This window comes from Uloborus diversus, chromosome 5, assembly GCF_026930045.1.
Source record: "Uloborus diversus isolate 005 chromosome 5, Udiv.v.3.1, whole genome shotgun sequence".
NCBI lineage: Eukaryota > Metazoa > Arthropoda > Arachnida > Araneae > Uloboridae > Uloborus > Uloborus diversus.
Window position 1 is genome coordinate 91,496,222 of NC_072735.1, and position 23,876 is coordinate 91,520,097.

General features: G+C 33.0%; 1 protein-coding gene across 1 annotated transcript in view; it reads right to left on the minus strand.

Annotated features, from left to right (window-relative positions):
• The window catches only part of LOC129222073 (sodium/hydrogen exchanger 6-like), a 54,965-nt gene extending 34,915 nt beyond the window's left edge, over window positions 1-20,050 (minus strand). Inside the window, exons 1-6 of the mRNA XM_054856504.1 lie at window positions 19,613-20,050; window positions 16,874-17,115; window positions 11,693-11,770; window positions 10,371-10,447; window positions 8,630-8,727; window positions 7,233-7,338 (exon numbers count right to left, since the gene is read on the minus strand). Coding sequence (XP_054712479.1) covers window positions 7,233-7,338; window positions 8,630-8,727; window positions 10,371-10,447; window positions 11,693-11,770; window positions 16,874-17,115; window positions 19,613-19,850 — 839 coding nt within the window. The 5' untranslated portion in view covers window positions 19,851-20,050. The remainder of the gene's footprint in view (window positions 1-7,232; window positions 7,339-8,629; window positions 8,728-10,370; window positions 10,448-11,692; window positions 11,771-16,873; window positions 17,116-19,612) is intronic.
• Window positions 20,051-23,876: the final 3,826 nt, after the last annotated feature.

Genomic DNA, 23,876 nt, shown 5'->3' on the forward strand with positions numbered 1-23,876 from the left:
CCGTTGACTGAAAAACGTAGTAAATACCCATTAGAGCTTTTACATGCTGATGTATGGGGCCCTTGCAATGTACCTGGTAAAAATGGTGAAAAATTTTACTTATCTATCATTGATGACTTTTCTCGACGCGCATCTTTGTATCCCATTAAATCAAAGGGTCAGGTCGCAGAAATTTTCAAAAAGCATATTACTAGAGCTGAAAGATTTTTAGATAAGAAAGTAAAAGCTATTAGGACAGATAATGGTAGGGAATTTGTTAATCATAATTTGGATAATTTTTGTGAAAAGCTTGGTATTAAACATGAACTTACTAATTATTACACGCCAGAACAAAATGGTTCCGCGGAGAATTATAACAGAATTGTCGCTGATTGTACCCGTGTCTTGTTAATAGAAAGTGGTTTGCCAAAAGAATTCTGGCCAGATGCAATGTTGTATTTTGCATACACTTGGAACAGGGTATGTCACTCCAATCAGGACAAAACTCCATTTGAACTATATGGCGGTAATAAACCATCTGTAAAACATCTTAAGCCTTTCGGCACAATTTCATTCGTGGGCACTCCACGACAACGTAGAAACAAATTGGATGCTAAAGCCCAAAAAGGTATTATGATTGGATATGCGTTTAGTACCAAGGGTTATCAGATCTGGATACCTGATACTAACGCGGTAATTGAATCAATTAATGTTTCTTTTAAAGAAGGTCATTTTTACAAAGACCATTTTCATTCTAAGTTGGATAATAATACTTTATCATGGCCTCTAACCTCTCGTCCACCCTATAGTGATACGGATGTAGAAACTGAGGAGGAGCAGAGTCAATCTGACGTTGACGTGCCAGAAATCTCTAACAGAGAATCTAACATTCATAGTGATTCAGATTCAAATAGTGATTCAGATACTGAGGGGGATACGTCAGACAATGACAAGTCCAGGATCATGAGGAATCCAACATGGGTCAGAAAAATTGTTCCAAGACCCGATGGGTCAAGAAATGACATATATTATTTTGAAAAGGGTCAATCTAAAAGGTTAAGATCTGTTCATGATGTAAGAAAATATTGTGATAAATTAAGTCTTGTTTTTGAACCATCCTTATTTAATTTTCAAGGGAAAGATACCTTTCAGGGGGAAATTGCAAGCCATAATTATAGTTCAAGTATAACAGAATCTTGACTAGAAAATGATATTAAAATTCCACGCACTTATAAACAGACTCTTAAGTCAACAGAGCGGGAAAAATGGCATGATGCAATGAAGTCTGAGATCCAACATATGCATGATAGGAATGTTTGGACTTTGGCCAAATTACCAGCAAATACCACTCCAGTTGGTAGTCGCTGTGTTTATACACTTAAGAAAAACGAACAGGGGGATATTATAAGGTTCAAAACACGGCTTTGTGCTCAGGGTTTTGCTCAAATTAAAGGATTAAATTTTGAAGATACCTTTTCCCCAGTAGTTCAATTTGGTATAATTCAGTTTTTCTTTACATTATTAGTAGTATGTTTAAAATGGTCAAATGTTCAATGTGATGTAAAAAATGCCTATCTGTATGCCCCAATTGACGAACAAATATATATGTGTCAACCCCCAGGTTTTGTTGAAAAAGGAAAGGAAAATTTATATTGCAAATTAAATAAGGCAATTTATGGATTACATCAAAGTGGACGTCTGTGGTACAATGAAATTTTCAATGTTTTGTCAAAATTAGGATTTAACAAATTTTCATGTTGCAATTGTGTATTTTATAATTCTAGTGTAATTTTGCTATTATATGTTGATGACATCGTTATTTTTGGTAAAAAGGACTGTGATATTAAAAATTGTTTAAAATTATTAAGTAAACATTTTGACTTAAAAGTATTGGGTAAGACGAGAAAACTACTAGGTGTAGAATTTGAAGAAGGCGAAAATGGCTTTCATCTACATCAAACTAATTATATTGAAGAAGTATGTAAAAGATTTAGTAAATATAATTTTTCTATCTCGTCTGCGGACAACTAAAGATTGTCCGAAAAATGACGATGAAATCAAAGAAATGAGTAAATTACCATATAGAAATCTATTAGGATGCTTAAGTTTTATTGCAAATCAAACTAGACCGGATATATCTTATGCAATTAACATTTTCAGTCAATTTCAAAGCGATCCCGGTATTACCCATTGGAACGGATTATTAAGATTACTTGGTTATGTTTCTAATACAAAGAATTTAAAATTGAAATTAAATTGTAACAAAATCCAAATCATTGCTTATACTGATGCAGATTTCGCTTCAAATAGAGATGACCGAACATCTGTCGGAGGTCAACTTATCTTGCATGATAATTCGCCCATAGAATGGCGCACTTTTAAAGAAAAATGTGTAAGTCTTTCAACTATGGAGGCAGAATTTGTCGCAATGACTGAAACTGTCAAAGAATTGATATGGTTTGATAGGATTTTGAATGAATGTATTGAAACTAAAACTGTAAAATCTAAAGTAAAATCCTCGCTATTTGTTGATAATCAAGCTGCTATTCAATTTGTAAAATCATCAGATGAAAATCACAGAAGTAAACACATCGATGTTAAATTGTTTTTCATTAGAGATTTAATATATAAAGATGTTTTTAAAATTAAATATGTCAGAAGTAAAGATAATTTATCGGACATATTTACAAATCCAATGACTCGCATTGAATTGTCTAAATTTATTGAAATTTTTTTACAAATCATAAATGTATAATTTAACGCATTGTTTTCACGTATTTAAGAAGTCAAAACATAAATTTTTTTTCTTTCAATGTGTTTATACAACTAAAAATTTATAAGTGCTTATACATCTTGTGCTGATTTGAACAGTTACTTGTTGTATGTTGTAACTATTTTCAGATTGAGAGTGTATCTATGGAAGGACTGTATTTTCTTAGGACATTTCACAGGACTGTCTACCCAATTTTTCAATCAATGATGGATAATGAAGAAGAATTTTTCTCTTCAATTCTTGTGAAAATTTGAAGTTCGATGGGTTACTGTATTTATTCCCAATGAAAAATACTTTTCGTGTTTCTAATTTCTACTAATATTGTTGTAAAAGAATTTATATGTAAAGCTTGAAGCCATATGAATTTATTTTTAATTTATTGAATTTATATTGAATTTGTAAGATAATGAGATGGGGGGACATTGATAAACACTAAGTTTATCCTAAGTACAATGTTATTATTTAATTACAGGTATCTCATCATTTACAAACTAAAGCTATTTAATTGTAAACTTACTATGCATGTCAGCATGTTCGCGTTGTAATATCCTTTTCGCTTTGACAAGCGATTCTTCCCGCGTACTTCAACTTCAGATGAAAACGTAAACAATGAGTGAATCTGTTTTCGCTTCCCGGCGAATTGAAGGTCAGATGACGTCACTCGTTCTCAGACATTCTAGAAGCTTTTTGCACACTTCTTTTCCACACGTGTCGAACTTGAGATGACGCGTTATGCTAATTGGGAAAGCAGTATTTATACGCTCGTGTGATATGACTCTTTCTCTTTTTCACTTCTCGCATCTACGATAGATGTTTTAGTTTGCCAACTTGCAGGTTGCAGTTGGGGGTTTTCGGCTCTTGGCTTTTCAGCCATCGAGATAGCCATTCACAGTTTTTGGAATGGATTAATAGGAAGTTAGTTTTCTGATCGGTAGTTAGATGTGATCTAATAGATTCTACTAGAACTCGCCGAACTTAGTGTTCGTGATGCATTATTGAAATGTTAGTATTAGAGATCTATGAATAGAGATCATGAAAACCTCTTCAATGGAATATTCGGTAATACTTAATAGAATTAGTAAATAGATATAACAGGTCTACAAAGTTCATGATTATACTTTAATTTTGCGTATGGCTTTGAGTTATTGATTCTTCAAGTTACTTTATTATTTTCTCATTTTATCTTTTACAATTGTTAATTGTTTAATAAATAGTTGATATTTTTAAAGAATGACTTTTCGTCACTTGATATAAGATTCTTCATGCAGCAGAAGATAAATTTCTATTTAATAGTTCGACTACTCCAATCGCGTATTACACTTTGCTAACTTAATAGCTTTGAATTATCTTTATTCTTTGCAAAACTTGGGCTATTCTCTTTCTTGCTTTATGCTGGAGAATTATAGCCCATCACTTGTCAGCCAGAGAGCGGAGGAAGAGCAGATGACGTCACTTCCTGAGCCATTTGACATCACATTCGTTTGAACTTTAAAAATTATTAAAAAAAAAAACTACTTATCGTATCGCAAATTTTTTTTCACCGATGATGTTCATACATGTTATTCTGTCATAAAAATAAAATTGAAAAATTGAAAACTTCCCTATTGTGTGCACAGAAAGACTTCCAATTAGGGCAGCAAAGGAATGTTTTTCTGGTAAGAAGTATTCTCCCAAAAACAATACAAGAGATAATAAGAAGCTTCAAAGCAATTGAACCAACTTCTTAGCAGTGGCGGCTCGTGGCTTAACTTGGCGGGTGGGCCCGCTGTTATCAGGGGCGCCCTGATGGAGGTCATTGTGGCCCCCCAAAAGTTTCTTTATTTGGCAAATTTGGAGTTCATATAGCTTTTCAGTCCTAATGTATCTTCTAATTATGTTTTAGTATGTGTGCATGCTTTATTTATATCATTCGGTAAAGTTCGGAGTTTCATTTTGTGAATTGAGAACTCAACCACTCTCCTCCCATCCCAAAAGGTCGGGTTGCCTCTGACGATTGTATAAAGTTTTCACAAGAAAAAGGAAAACAGATAAAATGAAAAGAAGTAAGGTGGGCGTGCCAAATAATAAGACAATGAAGATCAATAAGACCCCTCCCCCCTCCTTCTTCCCATACAGAATAGCAAAAATTAAATTGTGACTGGGATCGTGCAGCAGCATTAACCTTCAGTTTAACATGTTTCGTTATTATATGAGGTAATGAGAAGCAAAAGGATGTAAGTGGACATTTTCAAGTTTTGAGTAAAACGCGTTTAAAGATAACTTCCTACGTATGCTTTCATAGATTTTTTTTTCTTTTAAATCATGCTGTAGAGCAGCACCTACCAGGGCTACTAGTGCTATCTCTTGCCCTAAGACAGAGGAGAGATTCATCTACCATTTGTACTGGTTATCTCCAAATTTTTAATTTTGCCACTTACATCCCTTTGCTTCTCACTGCCTCATATATATTAAATTACGAAACTGGTAACTAATTTTTCTAGAAACAGTTTACTTAATTACCAAGATATTCTTTTTATAAGAAATTTAAATTACTTTTAATTTTCATTGTGTAATAATTTAGGTTTGCTAAGCGTTAGAATACGCTAGCGTAGAAAAGATATGATAATAAGGTCAACACGATTAAGACTTATTACTTTAACCAACTATCATAGCTTATAAGAAAATTGAAAAAATCTCACCCAATAAAGATTATTTTAGATGCAGCTTTTAATTCAAAAATTTAAAGTCTTATTATATTAGCACGACACTGAAAACCAACTGAGCCTAATTTCAAACTCAAACTTAAAAAATGGCAAACGCCTTTTCGAAAACAAAATATCCTTTCAGAAATTTCGAGAATGCGTTCTAAGTTCCATAAAGAAAAATAAACAAATTAAAATGGACATCCCATGCAATGAGATGAGTGGGAACCCAAAATATTGTAAACCCCAGTACCTCATAGTACCAGCCATTTAAGATTAAAGAAAAGGAAAAAATGGAATAAAACATAAGAGAGAGAGAAAGCGATGAGAGAACTCTTCCTTTCCCCGTGGGGTGGGCTCCGAAAATTCTGCCCATCGCCTCACTGAAGCTTTGTATAAGCTACGCGAGACGAGACACTTTTCTCCCATTGCTTCTACTATTGCTATTGGATGAAGCTACTTTTCGAGGGGGCAAGAAGGAAGCCGGCCCACGGCCCATACGCATCGTTCGGGGTGATGTCGCTTGCTGCTTTTGTTACTTTGATTTAATGCTTGCCGCTGGTTAAATTGTGGGCCGGCGTTAAAATGACCTAAAGAATCATTTTTAAAGTGCTGTCGCTATTTGATAGAAAAGGAACACTTCTTTCTTATATTAGCGATTAGCAGAGTGATAGAAATTTAAAATCAGTTTCATGTGCTGATTTTATTTAGAACTGAAACACAAAAGACATTTTTAAATATTCTATTTATGCACTATTTTGTCGGGTGGGCCCGGCCCACCCGGCCCATAGTGACGAGCCGCCACTGCTTCTTAGGGACTCTACAGAGGAAAAAACGAGCTGATCTGTGCATCACATGACTTCCTTTTACTCCAATTTAATGTCATTTTCTCATTATTGGCAGTTTTAATGTGATTCAATGGTTAACTCTCTAAATATGGCCACATTAAAAACAGATTTAAAAAAAAAAAAAACGCCAAATTTGTCGCCAAGTTGGCGACAAAACTTGGTGACCAGAAGCTTGACTATATATTGCCAAGTGTTTGCCAAATTATACCACCGCTTGAGTTTACATTGAAATTAACAATGATTTTACCCCAAAAAGGTGTAAAAGACCCCCTTTGGAACATCCGAATGCAACCAAAAGAGAAGGTGCACAACTAGAACCCACTTGGAGTCTATGTGGCAAACTTCAACTTTCTAGGACATACCGTTCTTGAGTTATGCGAGATACATACACACATTTGCATACATACATACATAAGGATGTCACGAGAAAACTCACTGTAATTAACTCAGGGATCGTCAAAATGGATTTTTCGGGTGTCTATACGTTCTTAGGCATGTATCCACGTGTGGTTGGTTTGAAAAAAAATCAATATTCATTCGGGGGCGAGCAAAATGGAAATTAAGGCCGATTTTTGAGTGAAATTTTTTTCGCGAATACAATACTTCCTTTTTTGTAAAAGGAAGTAAAAAAGGGTGAAATTTTTTGTTTTTTTCATCTCGTCACTTTTTACCAGTACTCATTTAAAAAGAGCAAATTTTGCGATCCTTTTACGCTTGTTGCAAGCAAATTTAACTGTACTTATTCATGGTCACTTATATTTAAACAAAATTGTTTCAAGTAAAAATACCGCAAAAACACTTCTATATAATAAACGCAAAATAGAAGACAAAACTAGTGAAAAGATATTTTTGCCAGGTCACTAATTTCTTATAGCAAAAATTAACCAATGTTTTAACGCAGTGAAATTTCTAGGTGTTAGACAAAAAGAAAAAGATTTAAATAGTACAAACCCTGCCAAGACAATGGCAATAGCATCATTTAAAATACTCTCGCCAAACACCAGGGCATACAAGTTGACATCTACGTGAAGGTCATGGAAGATGGCCAGAACAGTCACTAAAAAAGGACTTCATATTAGAAGATTCATTAAACAATGACAAGTACTTCTGGTTTTAAATGGGAGATGAATACATTCAGTTACACAAAAGTAATTTCATTAGTAGATTAGATGGACTAACAAAGTTAAATACTTAGTGAGACCTTCTTAATGAAATGCCTCTTGTTCTATCAGAAATGCATGGTTAAGGGAGGTAGTTGTTGAATGGCATCACTTGAAATTGAGCAATACCATTAAAATGACAAAATTAACAGAATTGTGAAACATAACATTCAAGTTTTAATTACTTTAAAATTACAGAATTGTGGAGTTATTTTCGTGCTCTCTATTGCAAGATATGAAGTATTTATTTGCTCTCCTACACCAGAAATAGCTTTATAATTGTTCTAGTTGATCCAAATTCATTACCAGTTATATATTCACTTACAGGGGCTGAAGTTCGGGACTGAATGGTAGAATTCCTCCAAAAATTTCTCAAATCTGTTCATAGAAAATGCTCACACAGGTGATAAATAAATAAAGCTTGAAGGGTCATTATGATTCCCAAAATCAAAAATTAAAAACTCAAATTTTAGCCCTGAACTGACTTTACTATGTGATAAACTTTGAGTAATTACTGATGATATACCAGAAAATATTATTGCATCAACAGATGTATTTACTTAACCCTGTTAGAATGGTGCATAAAATTTTCCCATTAAGTGGATTAAGAGCATCAATAACACTCCTTGTTTCCAGCTATTGCAAGTACAGAGTGAATTTTCTACTTTAAAATTTTTTGAAGTCAAATATGAGGAAAGAAATATCAATTGTGACGATCTACAATAGAGACGATATATAAAGCATGATGAAAACTGAAAATATAGGTGAGTTTTTCAGTCAAATATCTCAATGTACTTTGCAGAAATTTTATTCAGAGCTTTATTTTTGTCTGTTTAACATAAAATTGTTCAGAATAAAAACTAAAATGCATTATATATATATATATATATATATATATATATATATATATATATATATATATATATATATATATATATATATATATATATATCAATACATTTTAAAAAAATAAACATATTTTCTGTCAATTTTTTACAATACTACAAAATATGAATTGGGATAGGAAATTTTTTGTTGAGTATGACATCCTTTTACTTATGTTTTAAAAGTCTATGCTACAAAACAATAAATAATAAAAAAATCAAACAATAAGTAATAAAAAATCATTCATGAGAAATAGTTTAATTATTAAATCTGCACCTCAAAAAAGATTATGTACATTTTTACCTGGATCAGTAGCAGAAATCATAGCTCCAAAATATAAGCAATCATTGAAACTGAATTCTAAACTTGGCATCAGTTGAAGAAAGGCAAACATTACTCCACTAGAAAGGGAAGCATCCATTTAATTAAAAATAACAATTATCATATTTCACGAATAATTAATCATTCAAAATATATATAAAACAAACATCCATCATTGAACAGATTTAAAGACGGTCATAATGCTCTTTTAGGGGAACATAGATAAATCCTGAATGAGATACAGAACAAAACTATAAATGGATAATAAAAAAAAAAGAACAAACTAAATTTTGATATTTTTACTAGGAAAAAACATTTTGCTCTAAATTATTTATCATGTAAATTTATATAATACTTAACACAAACCCTTATAATAAAGATGATGCGCGTTACATATCGGAAACCACTAGCTTAGCATGATCATTTATGCAGGGGCACCAACTGTGTTTTTATGCATTGAATAATCTCTAAATATTTTTGGTGATCATTCTTGCAGATTAAGATTTAAAATGATTTACAGACGAAACAATTTTATCTTTTAATTATTTTGAAACACGTAGTACTGGAGTAAATCAGTACTTTGACTAATGTACAAATACTAAAAAAAAAACTCATAACCAAGCTGAGTATATCTTTATACTTGTAGCTAAAAATCTTTCAGTACGTTTATTTTTGAGGTTTTCTCATCTTCAACTCTGTTATGGGTATTCCACACTGATAAGCAGCAAGGAAAAAACTACAGTCTTTATATGCTGTGACGAGTTATTTGGTTTTTACTTGAAATTTTGTCTTAGCTCTGGCTATGAGGCAACAACTTGTAGTTTTAAAAGAAAATGTTTACCTTCCCTTCTCCCTCAATAGAGCTCCCGGAATTCCCGCATTTCTGGAAGCCAATAAAAAGATTTTCCCCTGTCCTTTAGTGGAGACTTCATCGTATTTACAAACATCACAATTGCATCACAAGGTAACAAAATTGCATGCAGAAAAATGTTTACATTAGGCAAAGCAGGATCAAAAAAAGTGCATCACAACAGATCACCAAATGTGCAAACACGCTACTGCTCTGGCCTCATCCACTAAGGATTGCCTTACTGTGATCTTGGTGGGAAAAGCAGGGGTGCACCCTCCTAACAGCAAGGGTGCAAACCCCTTAAAAATTGCAAAGACGCTCCCCCTTCAACCAAAGTGAGAAAAATACCCCTCAAAACAACATCCCCTAAACAAAATTTTTTAATGGCGCAATTTGCACCATGACCCCCCCCCCCCCCCCTAGGTGGGCACTCCTGGGCAAAGTAAAATTTGCAATCATCCTCATGTTTTTAATAGCAAACTCACTGTTTGATTAACGCTCTGACGTCATCAACAATGAAACTCTGGCCATATCATCATAATTTGATAATATATTTTAGTACTGTTTGACATGCAGGGAAATGCTTTATTTTGACAAGGCTGAATTGGATACGGTAACTTTACTGTTTTACCGGTAGGACTAATTTTAGGAGAATGAAGAAAGGAAAAAGGGATCAAACAATGAACGTTATCTACTGGAGTTTAAGGTAAATTCACTGCAGTTATGGTTAAAATTTCAACTGTCAAGAGATCACCAAACAGGTAATTGCTTCGTTCAAATGTGGAAGCAATTTTCATCCATCATACCTTGATGGGCAATTTTCTAGTTGGTTTAGAAGTAGATACACAACTTAATTAAATAATCTACTCTTACCCGACAGCAAAGCAGGATATGGTGGTCCCTAGAAATGCATAGGTGAAAATAGTTCCTAAATTTCTGAAGAAATATTTCTGTAAAAAAGAAAGGTACTTTACAATGCAAGCAAAGAGGGAAAAAAAACTCATTTTAAGGTATTTTTCATAATGTATCAATTCAATACAGTGTCAATTTTGCACTAGTAAAAATTAGTCATGATTTGTGAATTGCTTCATAGTAGTCTTAACTGATCAAGTTCATTACTAATAAATACAGTCATCTCTCGTTTATCGTGGTTAATTCGTTCCAGACTTTACCGTGATAACTGAATTACCGTGAAGTAGGATTTTGTGCATATTTCTCTAATTAGAGTGCATAAAACTTACTTTCGGCAATTAAAAATAGGTTTTTATCACAGTTAGACATGAAACAGCACCCTTAGCCACCATTACATTTGTATTATTTAATATATTGCACAAAACATGAGAAAATTAGATATGTTAGACGTCATAGATATCACATTGTTAATTATTGAGAAATAAACTACACACACATGCAATTCCTACACACTACTACTAATCTATGAAAAAACCTCAACTTGTTCGATGATGAATCAATTGCCCGTGAGGGACTGTAGGTATCCCCGTTCTTCTTCTACATTTATGTATACCTCTTAAAAAGCTAGAACATTGTTGAACACTATTTACAGATGTATTTATCCCCTAGTAATAATACAGTGATTTATACTTTCCAATTAGTGCTTAACAGTTAAAATGAGATTGCGATTCTCTACTTTCCTCGGCGATTTTATACCTCTACTCTCTCAACTAGTACAATTAGCCCCTCAGACCTTACTTAAAAGCTTACATTACTTAAAAGACATAATTTGTTATTCTTTTGTAGAAAAAAGTTTACACAAGCACATAAAAAAGGCTAATTACTCTATTTGAAAAAAAAAAAAAACTTAGAAAAAACCGCGATGTAGTGAAGCCGCGAAAGTCGAAGCACGAAGTAGCGAGGGACGACTGCAATGCTAAGCATTTCATTATAAGTAAAATATTTTAAAACTTGAATAGCCCTCCCCCCATTCATAAATATCATTTTTTTAACCCACTCCTTCCATCTCTTTGTTGCAAAGTGTCACACTTCATCTTACCCCTTCTCCTAGTCACAAGTTATGCCATATTATGCAAACATTCAGTTACAAAACACTTTATTTCAACCAATACCTTCCTTCTTGTCGAAAACTGGCACAGTTTTATGAAGATGATTCAAAATTTTGTTGACACGACCTGTCACAAAGAGGAACGATTTCTTGCACGAATAAATAGAACACTCACCCGTTTCAAACTGTATCCAGCATGAAAAATGATTGGAGGAAGGATGATGTTGAAGAAAATTTCTGGATCAAAAGTGGCCTGTAAAAAATAACTTCCTGTTATAAGAGGATCATTAATGTATCATGACTTTTAAAAAGTAAAGTTGCTTGCTTTGATAGTCTTTTACTTTCCTTGTACAAAGTAAAATCATTTGTATGAACAAAACATTTTCCATCTACGACAAAAAATAAATAAAAAAAAACTAAAATAAAAAAAATACAATTTCTGTAGTTAAGTGAATATTTCACATCACTTGATAAGCTTGGACAACAGAAACATCCTGTTATTATTTAGTTGTACTCGTTTAAATAAGCTTTATACTTGTGAACAATTTCAGCTTTCAGGGAAATCCTTTTTGAAATTATATGAATGACAAAGATAAAATTTTAGCATGAAATGGAAGCAATAAAACAAGATGCACATATGAAGTGGGCAACCATTTGGCAATATATGTCCAAATTGGTGAAATTTCAATTTTCCGGGTATTGATTGGAGCAATGTTTATCCTGGTAATGGCAAATAAGAGGAATTTTTAAAAGTAATTGTTGACTGTTTCTTAGATCAAGCAGTAACTCAGGGAACTCGAGAGGAGGCGATTTTGGATCTAGTTTTCAGTGACATAGGAAGTTCTGTTCAGGGGTTGTGTGTAGGGGATTATATTGGAGATAGAGATCATAACAGCATTAGGTTCTGGCTTAAATTTGAAGTGTACAAAGATGATAATTTTAGGTTTGTGCCCAATTTCAGAAGCACTGATTTTGTTGCACTTAGGCAGAGCTTGAAAGAAGCTTTTTCGTCAGAATTGGAAAATGGCTACGTAGATCAGCAGTGGATGGAAATTAAGAAAAAACTAGCTAAAATGGTTGGGGATCATGTTCCAGTTAGAAGAAAAGGTGTTATTACTAAAAATTGGACAATGTGGTTCTTCAGGGAGACTAAAGAAGCTCTAAATTATAAGTAAATCGCTTTTCGCCAGTTTAAAGAAACTGGTCTGAGGGTGGATAGGCTCCAATATGTTACGGCAAGGCGAAGTTTTAAGTATTTGGTATGGATTCAGAAAAGAGAATTGGAGCAGACCCTTACGAAAATTGTTAATAGAGCTTAATAGAATTCTATAGAAAATTATGTAGAAGTCTATAAGAAAGTTCCTATAAAAATTATTTATATATAATTCTATAGATATCTATAAAGAACTTGAGAATGAAGTTTCTATAGAGAATTCCTTCTATAAAGTTCTATAGAAACTGCTATAGAATTTGAGCATAAGGTTTCTATAGATAATAAATTCTACAAAATTCTATAGAATTTGATCAGAAAACTTCCCTTACTGTAGAATTTTGTAAAAAGTTGAGAATTCATTCATTTTGTTTACTATTATAGTTTTCATTACTGTAGTTTGGAAAAACTAAAAAGCCCTAATTAATTAGGAAGTTTGATCCCTAAAATGAAATGGTTTAATTCTCACTTAATCTATTTAGTTTTAAGAATAATTATTTTAACAATTAATTATTTGTTAAGGTCATATTTTTTATTACAATGGCGGATTGTAGTATGGTCTTTAATAATAATACTGTTGCATTTTGTCATAGTTCGATGAAAAAAATCAAACTTAATTAAATAAAAAAATATACTCATAAAAGATAAAAATTATTTATTATTTATAATATTTAAGTTATTTTATAGTAATAATAAAACTTCTAAACATTGAAATTAATTCTAAGTGTGTGAGAAATCATATAAATTCTTGTCATTGCTTATTAAATAAAATAATCAAAATACCAAGATGCAACTCCGTATTTTGTCACGAGAGTTTGCCAGCAATATTTCTCTCAATCTCTTTGTGCATGGGCCAGTTTGTTTTCCCTTTTCTGCCCTGTACGGCGATAATCGTCCATCTTGCACGTGCGATCGTCTAAGCGTTTTAAGTGCTGAAAATGGCTGAACCTTGCTGAATTCGTTAGAAAGTATGTATTATTTTTGTGTTGTTTTGTTATATTTATATTTTTATTGTTATATTAAACAAATTGGGAATGAAAAAACTTGTAAATAGTAGTTATAAAACAAAACTTGAATTTTAAATCCAGAATGAACTTCATTATGCATCAGAAATAGCATTTGATTTTACTAAATAAATAAAGCTCATGACTGAGTAATGACATTAATTTACCAGTGATTTTTGCATTATAAATTTATATGTAAGTAACAATAACCGAAAGTTTGGACATGTTAACATTGTTTTTTATACTGATAGGGGTTTTAATATTTAATTAGCACTCCCAAATGGTACCACTGTCCAGTGTTAGTGTCTTTATCTAGCAATAATGTGTAATCGTTGTAATTAATTGCTGCACCTAATATTTTTAGGCACAATTTAGTTTTGTCAAACATATATTAATTATGTAAAGCATTGTCATTGTGTTTTATGAGACTCTTAATAGGATCTGGAGGCTGTATAGGAAGATCTATAGAGGCTCTATAAGAAATACCTTTTAGTAGAATTATGTTGTTTTGAAGTTATAGAATTATGGCCCAATTTTCTATAGGGCATTTCTAGAGGATTCTATAAAAATAACTCTATAGAATTCTGTAAGAAGTATATAGAATTCTATAAAACTAATTTTATAGAAACCTATAGAATTTTTCACTATAGAATTCTATAGAAAATTGGACCATAATTCTATAAGACTCTATTTAGGTATTTCTAAAGAATTTTTTTATAGAATTCTATAGACCATTTTCATAAGGGGAAGCTAGCAGATAACATTGATGGGAATTCTAAACGGTTTTTTGCTTATTAATTCTGGGAAAGCTCGAAAAAGTCAAATTGGGTCACTGGTTGATGAACATGGAAATTTAATCCAAAACGAATGTTCTCAATTACTTTTTTCCCAGTGTGTTTAATGATAACTGTACCTTAACAGTTGACGCTAGCAAGACACAAGCTATAATTCAGCTTGAGGATTTTGTCTTTTCTAGGGAAGAGGTTCTATTTCACTTGAAAAAAAAATAGAGAAACTAAAGCTCTGGGACCAGATAATATTTATCCAAAAATTTTAGTTGAATGTGCAGAGGAATTAGTGGATGTTATTTTAAATAATTTCAATGCTTCTTATTACTCAGGGATAATGCCAGAGGACTGGAAGCTGGCTAACATAATGCAGCTCTTCAAGAAAGGGGTCTAAAGGTAATGCTGGGAATTATAGACCTGTAAGTCTGACTTCAGTGGTTTGTAAGATTTTTGAAACTTTGATCAAAATTAAGATTATGAATTTCTTAGAGACTAATAGTCTGTTGACTGGTTGGTAGTATGGTTTCAGAAAAGGTAAATCGTGTGCTACTAATTTATTGTATTTCTACGACAAGGTTACCTCAACTTTAGATAACAAAAAGTGTGTGGATGTTGTTTATATTTGATAAGGTACCGCATGTTGCTCTTCTCAACAAACTAGCTGATATAGGAATAGGAGGAAAAACTTAACTCTGGGTTAGAAATTGGCTCACTGGAAACAAAGAGTTTTTGTGAGGGAAAATCATTCTAAATGGAGTGATGTTTTAAGCGGGGTTCCTCAGGAATCGGTTTTAGGGCCTCTCCATGTTTAAAAGGACAAAATCCTAAGGCTGCAACTTTCGAGCAAAAAGTATACAGTAAAATCTTGTAACAAATCTTTGTAAACAACAAGAAATTTTTATAACTTTGAAAATTTTTGTTAACATGAAAATCATCACAGCCATCAAAATCAAAATTTAAGAAAGCTTTTCTACTGCAAGGTAACTGAATTAAGTTGATATCAGTCTTCAAGTATAGTAGAACCCCACCATTTGCCCTTCATTCAACTTGTTCAAGTTAAACTGAACTCGGCATTCGCACACGTCTTTACTATTCGGAGAGCGGCACTGAAAGAAGTTCGCCAAAGACTACAGGAATGAGCTGACTGTTCAAACCCCAAGAACTGCACAAGGAGTATTAAGAAGAAATGGTTGAAGAACTTCATTCAGGCAAAGAGTAAGGCAATAAGAGAAGCATTTCCACAGCAGAAATAAAAAAACTGCTATTCCAGGAGAGCACACAATTAATGGTGGGAAAAAGGCATTGTAACAGCTTTGGTCAAAAGGAACAATAACTTGTTAACTGACAATGTTATTGGTCAAAGGCAGAAAACATTGGATAGAATTTTTGAGAAAGAATCCTAAGATTCTTCTAGTGCAAAAATGGATCAAAGAAATTACATGAAAAAGAGAAAACATCCAGTTTTTCTGAATCTGTCGACAAAAGGATTTCCTGGATTAAATACTTTTTTAAAGAAAAATAATTTTGAGCCTTCAAAGAGCACTTTGCTTCGTAAAATATGCGAACACCGTCGAAGCATAGAGTTGTCCTATCAGAACTACTTCTCAATATATCAAGATGAAAATGCTGCAAGATCATTCATTGGTGGTCACACTTTTTCTGTTTTAACAAAGCTACGCAGTCTGTTGAAATGGCAAAATAAATGTTTAATGGACATAACTTATGATTACAACTTAAATCTACCTTCCAGAGTAACTAACCCAATCCCCCCCCCCCCCCCCCCAGCGAGAAAAACTAACAATTTGTTAAACATCGCAAATCATGTTCTTCCATTAGCCAAAACTCAACCATTGCAAATACATCTTTTAAATTGATGCAGCCACCAAAACTAAATACTGAAGAGGTCTAAATGCTTAACTTGACACTCAATTCTAAATACTAATACTTACACCCAATATATGAAAATTGTTCAGCTAAAACAACAGATCACTCTTCCAATTGATTCAATGCTCAATTTTGAATTTTAATGGCTTTGTTACCTATCAATTGATTTCTGTCTGTTTAATTGTATTTTTGCACTTTAGAAATCCTAAATAAAGTTAAGTTCTGTAAATTACCTATCTAATGGCTTTTTAAACAGTGAATTTCCCCTCTATACTTAGTAATGGTTAATTTAATTTTTAATTAGCTGCAAATTACAAGCATATATTTGTTCTAATGAAAGGGGTCTGCACTGAATATTGGTCTATGAAAGGGAACCGCTGGGGAAAATGTTTGGGAAGCCTTGTCATAGAGTAAAATAAATATTTTTACGAAAAAATGTTAAATAAATATCAGTCTCAGAGTGTCCTTACTTTCTGATCTAGCTTTTTGTTCTCCACATCTGTGATCTCTCCGCGAAAGGAATAGGCATAAGTCTTGTTCTCTTTCTTGAGGACTTTGCTGGACATCTGCTTGGCAACTTCCATTGAAAAAAACAGGTTGTCTGGTGGGTAACTGAGGTTACTACTACCGTAGCCTCTGGCAGGAACCACCCGGATATGGCCCACCTCATAGTCTTGTCCTCCATAGCGGATGATGGCGCCCACAATTAGACCTGAGTATTAAGAACATTTGTCAACACATTACTTGTTTGTTGCTAAAACTGGTAAGCAGTGGCGGTTCGTGCCTTGAAAAAGTGAGGGGGCCAGATCATAGGTGCGCTCGCACCCCAAGGTTTTTGAGAAAAAAAAAAGATTTTTTAAAAATATTTTTTTAATATTTAAACTTTCTTAAAATATTTGTGTTAAATAAATAAATTTAAATTGATTTTAATCACAGGACAAGCTACAAAATACTTAAACTACTAAGTAAATCACGAAAGATATTAATATCATGTTTATGTCATGATTGCTGGCAAGGTGGTTCACTTTCACCCCCTGACTTTCAAAAATAAAATTTAATCAGACTGAGAAAAGTTACAAAAAACATAATGAAAATTTTTAATTTCACATTCATGTGCAGTACGCTTACAGGTGCTGCAGTACGCCACCCTTGCAGCACAGGTAAGGGGCTGCAAGAGAGGCTCTTTTCACTCCCTGGCTTTTTAAAATAAATAAATTTTAAAAAGCAATATGAATCTAACATTTTAATAGTAATATTATTTTTACTCTTTTAATAACTAATTATTTTGAATGCGTAAAAATTTTATTTTAAGCAAGTCCAAATTACAAAAGTGTAAAAACAGGGTGGTGACAGGAACTGTGAAAAAAAGTTCCCTGACTTTTCCCTGATTAAGTTCACCAAATTTCCCTGATTCAAGTTACCAATTATAATGGTTTTCTTTCTTTGCTCTACTTGAAATCCATTGTATGTTTGTATAAAATGCAGTATTTTAAAAATTTTAATCTGTGTCAAGTTGTTGAACTAAAGATATATTTTAAAAAGATGCTACTCTTTTAATAAAATGGTTAAAAAAAACATAACAAGTCAATTTTTTTGAGAAAAAAAACCTACAAAACAGTATGTTAAATTTTTCTACATGGAACGATTATAGAAAATTAAAAAAAAAAAAAATCTTTACTTCCAGAAACCACTTAGCATAAGAATTTTAAGAAACCATTAAAATTACTATTAAGAACATATGTGTATTTATGATAGAACTAAAAAGTAATTGAAATTATTTTGAACTAAGTTTTCAAATAATATAATAATTGTTGCAAGAATAACAAGTAATAGTGAAAGAATAGAAGTAATGTAGTTATTCTTATATAACTAATTGACATATTTATGCAAAACAGATGAAACCATTTGACAATCATTCATAGGGAGATTTTCTCTAATCAAGAACATAGGTTTTAATGAATGAATACAGCATTTTAAATATAAAAAAATAAAGACATTTACTTAAGTACACAAGTTAACTCTATTTCAAATGATTTCGGTATGTAACGAAAAAAAATCTTAGATTGCTTTTGTAATAAACAACTTTGAAATGCAAGAAAAAAAAAAAGCAATTAGTTAATTTTAAAATATATAAAAGAAGAATACAACTTGGTCATAAAATTAAAGAATCACTTAAGTCTGAAGAAAAGAAAACCTTTATAATCTGCAGTGACAACAAATAGTATATCGGCAAAAAACAAAGTTTTTTTATTGAAAGTTCAATTTTAGCAATTAAATTAAAAATGCGAAGTAATAACTTTTAAGCTTTTCTAGTATTAATTCAAAAACCAAAGACTTCCTCTTGAAATCGTGATTACAGTACGCTAATTACTTCGAGACAATAGAATAAAGGCAAAGGAGCTAAGGCATTAATGAAGGCTTCCTCTTTGCATGTATGGTTGTTTATTTTACGTAGCATTGAAAGCGTAAAAAGCTAGGTAAAATAAACAACCTAACAGACACAGAAGCAATCTTAGGAAGTTCATCCTGTGGTTAATAAGTAAGATTCAATACTTTGACGTTGAGAAAAAAAGATGCACAAATATGCGGCAGTGTATAATCGCACCTCATTAATTTTACTTTTTTTTAAAACAGATATTTGGCGGAAAATGCGTAGGGAATTAGAATACTTAGTTTTATAAAGCGAAAAAAAAAATTTTTTCTTCATAAATTAATTTTCCCTGACTTTTTGTTATTTTTTCAAAACTCCTTGATATTTTCCTGACTTTTCCCTGATTAATAAAATTCCCTAACTTTTCCCTGATCTGTCGTCACTCTGAAAAATATTGTGATCAGATAAATATGTAAAAATTATAAATTAACTTTAACAAAGATGAAAATACATTTCTGTATTTACTTTAAAATAAATAAAATGAAAATTGATCAACTGAATTAAAAAAAAAAACAATTAATTATCAATAAACTTCAAGGAGGAAGGAAGGTGAATTGAGAGATGCAAAAAAAGGGTGCAGGGTGCATCGAAGGTTGTCTTGAAGAGTAGGGAGCAGTGCACTTCTAAAATAACAGGAAGAAACAAATTCATTTTAATTTCATCATTAACAGTGAAAATTTGAACAGGTTGAAAACTTTGGTTTGAGGTTTGTGCTGCGCAGGGAGGAAAAAACGGGCATATGGTTTTGCGTCGCAATAATGCGTAAAATTGTACTTACCATAAATTATGGCAAGACCTGTTTCGTGCAAAAACCTGGCTCGCCGATGTTTGAACAACCAGATGGTGCAAACGGTGAGGATAAGCAGTATCACGTAAACTAAGATATTTAAGCAATCTATTTGATGAATCCTTTTCGCATTTTCGTCCAGTCGGATATCGTATGGCACATTTGCAAGAACAGAATGAGCAAAAAATGATGCAAAAATAAATACAGCAATAGAATATACAAGGGCCATCTCAAAAATTAACGCCCACAACCGGCGTAAAGTAAGCAATATTTTGTCATAAAAGAGAAACAATCGACCATCTAATAATTTCAAAATAAAATTTAGAATGAAGAAAATTAGAAGATAAGAAAAAGATACTATAAAACTATCTAGGACGCACTGGCACAAAGCGCATTTATGACTTTAAATCTCTCAAAAGCATCATAACGTACGGCTCGTCTGTCAAGTAAACACAACCCTCATCAATGTTGCCATTTCAGTCTAGAAGAATCTAAAAAGACAGCTGCTCAGAATCACATGACCACGTGATGCATCAGTTGATCACAAAAAAAAAAAAAAAAAAGAAAAAAGTCCATAAATGTAAAAAGTATACATTTAATTATTATTACTATTTCAAATGCATTAAAATTAGAAGAATGACGCCCATGGCCGCTTTTACGGCACTCAGACAGTTATCAGAGCCAAGGCTGTGGAGTCAGAGTCGGACTAATTTAGGGGTAAAGGAGTCGCAGTCGGGACTCGAAAGAGCCGGAGTCGGTCCCCCCCCCCCCTTCCAAGTCCCATGGCTGTATCCAGAGGGGTGCTGTCCCCCCCCAATTCGAAATGTTTTGTACCGTAAAACAGAAGAAAGTTCGTTTTTTTTTCAATTTCTCATGTCAGAAAAGGAAAAGAACAAAGTTTTTTTTTATTCTTAATTTTGTAACTCTTAAACGAGTGGAAATTTGAAAAAATACAGAGAAAGCAATTCTAGTTTTTATTAGCTCCAAAGCATACTTGAAATTTACACCCTTAATTAGGATTTTCTGCTCTCTTTCCCAATTCAATTCAGGGTCGTCCAGAGCCAAGGCAGGCCCCTTGTCAGTTTGGTATAGACTTGCCCTCCTCCAGGGGCACAGAAATTTTGGGGCCCGTTACAAATGACTTTTTTGGGCTCCCGTCTATATTGTTTACCCGTAATTTCACCCCTAGTTTAAAAATATATGGTTCTCCCCCCCCCTGTGCACGCCTCTGCCGTCCTCCCCCGAAAACTCTTATAAAATACACTGCATCGATTTCCAGCCGGGGACTCCCCAAGGGCCGGGTTCTAGTTTCGGATTAGGCTAGTATCCAGTTACCAAGATGTGCCAAATTCAGCTCCTTGATATACATCTTGAGTAAAAAATGTAAAAATCATGATTCTCGCGTTTTTGCAGCATAAAAGACAAATTTTTGTGACTTCCATGTCTTGCCATTTATTTAATACCGAATCTAATATTGTGGAAGTTCTTTTGTTATTGCTTGTTACTGCATACTGTTAACATCTTAAGTATGAGGAAAAAAATCACACTTACTCTTCTCTATTTCATTTTCTGCACTACTTGTGATTGAAAAAAAAAATGTTTGCTTTGAGAAAGATTTCGTTACATTTATTTTTACTTCCTTTTACAAAAAAGGAAGTATTGTATTCGCGAAACAAATTTCACTCAAAAATCGGCCTTAATTTCCATTTTTCTCACCCCCGAATGAATGTTGAGTTTTTTTTTTCGACCCGACCACACGTGGATATATAACTAGAAACCTACAGACACCCGAAATATCCATTTTGACGACCCCCGAGTTAATTGCAACGAATTTTCTCGTGACGTCTTTATGTACGTATGTATGTGCGTATGTGTGTATGTGTGTATGTATCTCGCATAACTCAAGAACGGAATGTCCTAGAAAGTTGAAATTTGTTACGTAGACTCCAAGTGGGGCCTAGTTGTGCACCTTCAATTTTGGTTGCATTCAGATGTACCTAAGGGGGTCTTTTGCCCCTTTTAGGGGGGAAATCATTATTAATTTCGATGTAAACTCAATTGATGTTATAATTTGTCGGACACTTGGCAATACATCGCCAGTCTTTTGGTCGCCAAGTTTTGTCGCCAACTTGGCGACAAATTTTGCGATGTTTTTTTTTTTTTTTTTTTTAAACTTGGTTTCAATATGGCCACTGTTGGTGATATTTAGAGGGTAAACAATTGAATCACATTAAAATTGCCAACAATGAGGAAATGACATTAAATTGGAGTAAAAGGAAGTTATGTGATGCACACATCAGCTCGTTAATTTTGTGTCTTACAAAATTATAATCATTTTGTAAGACTGTGCAATCAACTTCTGAAAGTGTAAGTAAAGTGCTTTAAATAATTTCAACTGTTCTAGAGTCTTTGAAAATTATTTTAATACTTTGAAACTCCTTGAAAAGTTCTTCAATTTTGTCACTCCTAAAAGCTCTTCTTCCAGTGAGTTCTGAACTGTGTGAGTTTAACAACTTTACTTCTGGAAAGAGCTCTGGAACCAATCGCATAAAATGTCTCCAGTGACCCAAGTTCGATTATTAGCACGCCAAAATGCAATTGATTACGCGTAATCTGCAGTCTTTAGGAGTTTGGATTTTGAAAGAGGGAAACTTTTATCTGTTTGCATTGCCGCATCCGCGTAAAACTGAAACTCATCCGCGTAAAATAAAATAGAGGTGTCAAATCTAAAACCGCGTAAAATAAACCCGCATAAAACAAGGGTCTACTGTACATCCACATACATATACTTATTTTATTTTCCTTAAGTTGATTCCAAAAAATTTAACTTAAACATTTAGCATTGGTATATGTAGATATTAAAAATACTTTGCTATTTCAGAACTAATTCAATGTAATCAATGGTATGCGTGTCGGCACTTTTTTACTAAATGCAAAATATGATGCATAAACTCATATATTATTTTGTTTTCATTCAAGGTTTAAAAAACAGTAATTTTTAAACTAAACAAGCGTTATTTCAAAGAAACAATAAGTAAAGTTTAGAACTTCGAAAGACCAAAATAAGTATTGTAAATCCTTGTGGATTCCATGTTTGAAACAGTGACTGTTGTGATCAAAGCCGGGAGTGGGAGGCACCCAAAAAACCTATTCTAGTAATTTCAATTACACTCATTTTTTCTGCTCGGCAGAAGTTTGAAATTGTTTCCTTCCGCAATATCATTTTATTGCAGGTAACTAAAATGGATTTCCATTTCGGGTGACTTGAGCATGATTGTATGCCCTTTTTATTAAAGTTAAATAATTAGTTTACCTCCATAACTTAATTATATATTGCTTTAAAAGTAATTTAACATACTGACATTAAAAAAAAAAATCTTATTTGTTTTTATTTCTGAGAAAATATAAGATTTCTCAAACCTGCAAAACTTTTTGGAAAACGTATACAGTGAAACCTGTGTATAACGATATTGTCTATAACGATAACCTGTCTGTAACAATATTTTTTAAGGCCCCAGCAAAATGTCAGCATGAATAATCAAACTGTCTATAACGATAATCTGTCTATTACGATATTTTTTTTTAGGTCCCTACAGTATCGTTGTAGACAGGTTTTACTGTATGACATTTGAAGAGTAGTTCTCTCTCACGCGCGCCGCGCACGCTCTCTATCCCCCTTCCCCTCCCCCCAATGAATTTAATTTCTGGGAAAAGGTACGTTCATAAACAAATTCACGTCGTAAAACTAATCTCCTCTCGTTTAATTTCACTGTTGCTCCCGCACAGGAACTTGATCACCCACAATTTACAAAGGATATTTTATCGTACGGACTGGAGCACCATATGGGATGTTGCTTGTTTTTGGCCAAGTTTCTTTCAAAAGCAAAAGTTCTGCTTTCCTCCATTGTTGCCACGTCCAAAGAGACGTGGACCGAACTTGAGAAGAAATAAAATTCAGAAGCGTATTTTTTCATTCTTACGAAACGGGATTAGAGGAAAACTATCTGTAAAAGTTTTCGTCCAAGCAGGTAGCATTGTTTTCCGGGAAATACATAAACTAGGGTTGGTTGGGGGAAGTGGGTCACTGGGCCAATTGGTTCACCCCCCCTCCCAGAAACTGAAATATGAATAGATTTTTTTATGCTTTTTTACACTGATCATGTCGTATTTCATGACAGTGATTGGTTTTGCGTGTATTTGGATTTCGTGGAATGTTTCTCTAGGTCATACACATTAGTAAAAAAAAAAAAAAATT